The 7,478-nt window shown below is 42.4% G+C and overlaps 1 protein-coding gene across 5 annotated transcripts in view; it reads left to right on the top strand.

The window, feature by feature from the left end:
• Window positions 1-7,478, top strand: part of vit (vitrin) — a 25,351-nt gene that overhangs the window by 4,044 nt on the left and 13,829 nt on the right. For 3 of the 5 annotated variants that reach the window (XM_016513917.1, XM_016513924.1, XM_016513942.1), the window contains exons 2-8: window positions 1,812-1,908; window positions 3,004-3,063; window positions 3,155-3,311; window positions 4,555-4,688; window positions 5,559-5,636; window positions 6,197-6,358; window positions 6,584-6,616. In XM_016513917.1, coding sequence (XP_016369403.1) covers window positions 1,863-1,908; window positions 3,004-3,063; window positions 3,155-3,311; window positions 4,555-4,688; window positions 5,559-5,636; window positions 6,197-6,358; window positions 6,584-6,616 — 670 coding nt within the window. In that variant the 5' untranslated portion in view covers window positions 1,812-1,862. Of the gene's footprint in view, window positions 1-1,811; window positions 1,909-3,003; window positions 3,064-3,154; window positions 3,312-4,554; window positions 4,689-5,558; window positions 5,637-6,196; window positions 6,359-6,583; window positions 6,617-7,478 lie in introns of those variants that run through there. The other 2 variants (XM_016513933.1, XM_016513952.1) reach the window with 2 other exon arrangements.

Below are 7,478 nucleotides of genomic sequence, written 5' to 3'. Positions count from 1 at the left end.
ACGGTGGAGGCGAGGGAGCTAGGAGCCGAGGTGGAGCCACTGGGTCTATGGGCCGAGGCGGAGTCTGTGCCTCGGAGGCTGGAGGCGGAGGTGAGGGATTCTCCAGTCATGGCGACACTGGAGGATGGCAGACCCGCGGCGCTCGCACCAGAGGAGGAGCCAGGTGGGACCCTGGCCACAGCCATAATGTCGACCCATGGTGGAGCCGACGGAGGGAGGAGCCATGGTGGAGGAATGGCCGCCGACTCCAGGGGGCAGACCAACGGCGGCGGAGCAGGTGGTGGAGGAGCCCGAGGCGGAGACGGAGAGCCAATGAGCCAGGGGGATGCCGAGGATCCGGGGGGCCAGGTTGGAGCCGAGGGCTCTGGCGACCAAGGCGGAGGCGGAGATCCGGAGATCCGCGGGCGGACACTTGAGGGCACTTACGAGGAGCTGGCACTGGAGGGCGCTTTCTAGGAGCGGGCACTGGAGGGCGCTCTGGACTGGATTCGGGGGCTGGAGCCCTCTCCTCTTCACTTTGGCACTTTCGCCGCACCATACTCAGCTCACCCTCAGCCGCGGTGCAGGGGCGGAGCTCCTCTCCGCGCTCACACCATCCGCAGCTTTCCCCCTCATGTCGGGCATTGTCGCCAGCTCTCGCACCTGGTCTGAAGGCTTGGGCTCTACTTCCGGGGCGATCCTCTGCTCAGCCGCTCGGCATTGCGCTGGCTTGTAGATCGCGGTTGGAATTGTCTCTTCGTCATCGGTGGGCTTGGGCTTTAGCTCCGCACAGCGGGGAGATGGTGGGCTGGGCTCTGGGTCCGGAGTGGATCTGGCGAGATCACCCTCAGGAGTGACGATGAGAGGCGATCCATTTCTCACAAGAATCCACTCCACAAACGCGGTGAAATCCGCTCGAGGACCATCTTCGGACGACGGCGCTCTGTACGCGGTGTTTAAACTGGCGTTGTAGAATACACAGAGCGCGTCATCTGGGTAGCTGGTGGTGCTTGCTAGCAGCTGGAACAGTCTCATGTGGTCCTCGAGCGATCTCTCCCCCTGCTCCAGCAGGAGGCGGAGAAATTCCGGGCGAATGAGGGCATCCATGAGGGAAACACAATGGAAACAAAAACACTGAGAAAAACGAGAAAACAAACGGAGGGGAAAACACGGAGGTAACTGTTTTTGGTCGGTTCTTCTGTCACAATCTGTGATGGCTAGGAACGACGGAGACAAGGAATAAACGAAACAGTCTTTAATCCAAGAAACACAGGGTACATCCAACACTGGGAACAGCAGGAAACAAATGAACATAACAAGTAGAACCGACCGAGACAGACTGCACAGACTAGAACTTAAATACAGGGGATGATTGGGGAAAGACAGGTGCATGGGATGACTAATCAAACTAATTAACAAAACAAGGACAGGAACATGACCAAATAAGGGAACAGAAACAGGGGCAAAACATGACACAGACAGTCCATGATCCTGACAGTATCTATCTGTATGCTCATTTTATTGCTGATTTCAAAGTTTCTTTGCTCACTGAAAACTTAAATATCAAGGAATTTTTATATGGTGTTTTCCAGGCCTTGATTTGTCTTGGGAATTCTAGTGAATTTCATTTTTTAAATTAAGCTCTGCTCTAAAATATTTATTGGCTACATTAAAAGACAGGGGGTGATTGGGGAAACAAAGGTGTATGGGATGACTAATCAAACTAATAAACAAAACGAGGACAGGAACATGACCAAATAAGGGAACAGAAACAGGGGCAAAACATGACACAAACAGTCCATGATCCTGACATTTATTCTGTATGTTTACAGGAAGCAATACAGAGGTTTAAGAGAACATTTGACCAGATTTACACTCCTGCTATGGAGCTCAAGATGAGTAAAGCAACTCTCACTGCTGTCTTTATAGGTAGGTTTGTGTGTTTATTTATTTATTTATTTTATTTTATTTTTTCATTTAATAATTGTGTTTGTGTTTTCATTAAATTTTTTTCTTCCCTATATGCATTCAAATAATTTTTTTGCTATATGCATTTGCTGATTCTTCACTAAATTAACTTTGGATGAACAGACATCCTGAATTATTCATGACAGTCCTGGCTGACTAACACACTCAGCGTTCTTCAAGCTATCATGTCTGGTATCATTTCTCAGTAGGATGATACTGGAAGGCTGTTTCTTTACCACTGCAGGTTGGGACTAAATGTTTAGCAGTAAGAGTGATATTATTCTTGCATATATTTCTTTAAAGACTAACCAGATGGTCTTTAAAGATGTCATTTCTTGGTTTTCAAATAGAATGTTTATAGCATTTATAGTTACTTTTATTGTTGAAATTCATGGACATGCCCAAACTTATATAAAGTTATTATGGCAAATTTTGGTTGAAAAACAATGCACACTTGAGATTGTGAGAGAAAGAGAGAGGGGTGGGGTGGGGAGAGAAAACACACTTTCCATAGATAATTAAGTGGGGAAACCATGGAAATAGTATTTTGTCCTATTTTTGTCCTATTGTTAGTCATATTTCTTTGTATGATCAGTGCGTTTGTTGGTTTTGGTTCATTTGCTGTTGTATGGACTTTGAAATAACTAAAATTCATTGGTGATGATATGACTACCTCATAGCTGCGCATTTACTGACAAATAATTGCACACCTTGGAACGTTCATCAGCCAATCAGAATCAAGAATTCAGTAAACTGTAGATGGCAGCTTGCTCCATATATTCAGTTTAGTAACAGATCAATGAGTGTGCACCAGTTGTAGTAATTGGACAGCCTACATTTAAGTTTAAATAACACGTTTAAAAAAAAAAAAGTGTTCATTTTAGAGATGTACAGCCCTTGCACATGTCTGCAATTTTACTGCTACTTTGAGTTCTTGCACTACTCTAGGAATAGTCTTATTGCTGTCTTATTTGCCTTTAGGGACTGTAAAAAACCTGGATTATGTTGTCTCGTAATTTGCATTTGTATTATGTTCTGTATGACCTATGTTCCTAGCATTTCTACTGACTTCCAGTGGAGCAAAGCCAAATGGAAAGAACAAAAAGCCAAAACAAGGTAGCTGCAATAAATATGTTGATAGTAATATGCATGTTTGAGACATTTGCCACTAAATTATGTTCTTCTGACATTGCCTCTGCTTTTCCAGCTGTGCCATCAATAGAATGTGATATGCGGGCTGGGAAGATCAATCTCTCAGAGTTTATTGTTAAGTGTCCAGCTAACTGCAGGGAGACCAAGGAGAAAGTGTATGGGACAGGTGTATTTGCCTCCATATCCAGTATCTGCAATGCTGCCATTCACAGGTGAGCTCAACCAGTTTGCAGTCTGTGAGATCCGGTGTTCACCTGGTGTTAATGTATGATCAGTAGGACAAATGAAAATATTATGCAAAAGCTTGAGCTCTCTTGATGAAATCACAAGTTGCTAATCTAATTGAAAAGAAATTTGCAAAAATGTACACTTAGCAAACATTGTTACCCCACATGACACCAGCTCTTGCACCTGCAGAAGTTCTTGCAACTCCAGTTGACCTTTGTAGTTATTGGGGTGCGACAAGCAGCTTCTTCAGAGATTTTTCATAACATTTTAGTAGTCAAAAAGTGTGGGAAACCTGTATATGATGCTATGGATCTACCTCAGGAAGGGAGAAGATGGCTTTAGAGATCTTTCACAGCCTTCTTTGCTTTGCGAACATCTGTCATCTGTAGCGTCTGATCGTCAGTCATCTGTTTCATGGTTGTTAAGTGTAATCACATCATCCTGAGAGGTTTAGAGAGTAGGAGAATTTAGATGAAGGCCTCATGGGTCAAGTTCTGACCCTATAAAACTTGATAAATGATTAGAATAACATGGGTGGATCAAAGGGAAAGCTGAACAAAATGTGTGTGCCTCTTCAACAAATAATGTCGGCTGAGGAGGTTGTGTTAGTTTGTCAATTGCTATGGTGTATCAGTCAGTGCACATGTGGGAGATGTGTGCAAACCTGGTGACCAACTACAAGAAACGTCTTACCTCTGTGCTTGCTAACAAGGGTTTCTGCACCAAGTACTAAGTCATGTATTGCTTGGGGATCAAATACTTATTTCACTCACTGGAATGCAAATCAATATCTAACCTTTATATAATGTGTTTTTTTCTGGATTTGTTAGTTGATATTCTGTCTCTATACGTTAAAATAAACCTACCATAAAAATAACAGACCCTTAATTTCTTTGTAAGTGGGCAAACTTACAAAATCAGCAGGGGATCAAATAAATATTTTCCCCACTGTATGCAGCCAGTAAATGGCAGATGGAATGCATTTTGTTTGGATTATATTCTTATTCCATAGACCGCCCACAGAAGTGATCAGGCTATCTTTGCCATTGGATCTCGGTCAAATTTATGTTACATAATCTCAGCTGAATTGATTCAGCCAATGCACAACATAGCATTTTTTTAACTCAATATTCACTCTAAGATATTAAAGCTACCCAAATCAATACAGATCCCTTAGATAAATACATCTCACATTCATGGTGTTTTTTGCTGTTATTTTGTTGTCAGTGGAGTCATCACTAACTCTGGAGGAAAGGTAATTGTGATGAAGATGGCAGGACAGGCGATCTACAAGGGTAGCTTTGCCAACGGTGTCCGCTCTCTATCCTTACCCAACTGGAGAGAATCCTTTTCTGTCTCAGGTAGTGCAGACCTTACTTTGAACAAGCACTGTTGGAAAACACCTATATGTATTGGCAAACAGGCTCTGTATAGCAATCAAATAGAAAAGAGAAAAATGCCAACAGAATATGAACTCTTTCCCCGTCAGCGTTTTTGAAAAAAGCTGCCAGCCACAGCATTTTTGATAATTTTCTCAAAAATGTCAAGGCCCCCAGAATATTTTGTTGTATGAAAATCTAAACATGCAATACATCAAAATAAAGAACAGAGCCTCTACTTTTAAACAAACAACAACACCAAAAAACTGTTTTATTCTAGCTTCAAGATTTCTTTTTTTATCAACAATTGAATGTATATAAGTTACATTAACATTTTGAACAAAAAAGCTGAGAAATTCATATTTTTATCAAATACTACATCTGGATCATATTCAGTATGATGATAAAAGCAAAGATGCAGTAGATTGCTTCCATCAGCACTCCCAAAGCTTGCACAGTCCTTTACCACTTCCTGGATCGACATTTCCCTCGGTAACATTAGGCAGTTTTCATTTATATGTAGCTTATTATTGATGATTACATTATTTTTCATATGCATTTGCTTATGAGATTGCTCCTTTCTGCGTCTTCTTTGCCTGTGTTTTTGATCGAGAGATTCTGAACTCATTCAGGAGCTGCATAATAGCGCCCCCAAGTGTATAACAGTGAAAACCTGGAAAATTTGTTTTTGGCGGGGAAGCATTGTATTATAAATAACTGAAAATTCTGTGTTTGGCAGGGAAAGAGTTAAGACACAGTAATTTCACATGACGAGTACTTTCTCACATGCTTAACTTTTATTTTTTATTTGTTTTAAATATTGGATTTATAACTTTTGGTTCTGTGTGTCAGTGGGTAAACCAAAGAAGGGGGTGACCTACCCATCCACTCTGGTCTTTGTACCCTCAAGACCCACCACAGTGAAAACAGGTAAGCGGTTTTAGCCGACTGGTAATACTCATATGTGTGTTGTTATGTCATTAAACCTTTCCTCTAACTTAAACAGTAATGATTGGCACTAACAATGCCCAGATCATGGATTTGATTTCCAGGGAATGTATAATAGCTGAGCAAGGGCGGACTTAACCAGTAAGCGAAATAGTGTGCCGTTCTCCTCTGGCCAGATGGGATCTGTCTCTAGGGCTCATCTAGTTGACATGGTCTCTGCTGACATTCAGGGCTGTCGCAAAAGAGCATATAGTTTTTGTGTAGGGGCCCCATACCTGAAATTTGCTTAGGGCCCCCAAACCACTAAGTCCGCCCCTGTAGCTGAGTAGACAAGGCAAGAGCCAGCTAATGTGAGATTCTACCAGGGTCAAACTTCAATCTTAAATGAAGAAAAATGGAACTGATGCTTAAGGATCTCTGTCTGACAAACACTGTGATTAAAGCCACTCACAGCAGGGCCTAGCATAGTGTGGATCCATGTTCAGAATCTTCTGGTAAACCAGTAGCAGCTCATCATCTATTCACGTTTCCTTGATCCCAAGGTAATCTCAAAGACCTACCGTACTCCACAGCGTCACCTGTGACAGAGGCTCAAGAGACGGATCCGAGCTCTACTACAGCTCCGCCCACAACCACTCATGTGACCACACCCATCACCACATCAGCCAAGCCACGGGTCACCGTTCATAAAGTCCGCGAGGCAGGTGAGCCAGTCTTTTACAGATCTGAATAAATCTTAATTGAAATGAATGAATCATTGTTTATTACAGTAAATTCAATGCAATGCTTTTATCCATTTGTTCTTGGGTCAGTTTTTCAGTACCCTATTGAAATGAGCATCCTGTCTGGACGATATGGATCAGGTTCCCTCTCTATCCATCCTCTTTCCTTTCTCTGTTTCTAAAGCAACCTCTTTCTTTCTGATCTAGGCAGCAGTCACCCGTATTTCAGCTCTGTTGCACGTAAGTCAAGCAGGCATGTTGAATCTCCCTCACGTGGCACTCCTTGTGGCTGCTGTCTGCTGTCATATAATTTTATTCAGGCCTTCTGGGTGTGTTTTTAGTGGTTTACAGAACTAATGGTCTCTTGCAGCGTTCCTTTGGTTCTTTGTTTTCGTAGCAACCGTCTGTGTCTTTTGGGGTGTAGATGGTGTTGGCCCGTGAAAAGTCGGCATGAAACAGCATTTCACTTCAAAAATATGATGTTTTTGAAAGATATTCAATGAAAATTCATCTTTGGAGTACCAGTTGTTTCAAAGGCAGAACTTATTACTATATTTTGATGAAGTTTTAAGATATTTTTCTTTAGATTAACATGCACAGATGAGTCCTGCTTAGTAAGACCAGGATTTTACAGTGCCTTGCGAAAGTATTCATACCCCATCATTTTTTCACGTTTTGTTATATTGCTGCCTTATGCTAAACTGCCTTAAATTACTTTTTTTCCACATCAATCTACACTCCATACACCATAATGGTAGAGTAAAAAGAGCCTCCTGACCAAACTGAGCAACTGATGGAGAAGGGCTTTGGTTAATGTGGTGACCAAGAACCTGATGGTCACTCTAGTTGAGCTCCATGATCATATGTGGAGATAGTTGAAAACTACAGAAGGACAAACACCACTGCAACACTCCATCGATTTGGGCTTTATGGCGGTGTGGCAAGACTCAATCCTCTCCTCAGTGAAGACACATGAAAACACACTTAGAATTTGCAAAAAAAGCAACTAAAGGACCCTCAGACTGTGAGAAATAATAGTCTCTGGTCTGATGAACCTCAATTCCAAGCATCATGTTTGAAGGAAACCAACTCTGCTCATCAC

The sequence above is a fragment of the Sinocyclocheilus rhinocerous genome, unplaced genomic scaffold, assembly GCF_001515625.1.
Source record: "Sinocyclocheilus rhinocerous isolate Xijiao unplaced genomic scaffold, SAMN03320098_v1.1 scaffold523, whole genome shotgun sequence".
NCBI classification, from domain to species: domain Eukaryota; kingdom Metazoa; phylum Chordata; class Actinopteri; order Cypriniformes; family Cyprinidae; genus Sinocyclocheilus; species Sinocyclocheilus rhinocerous.
This window is presented reverse-complemented; position numbering and strand designations above follow the sequence as displayed.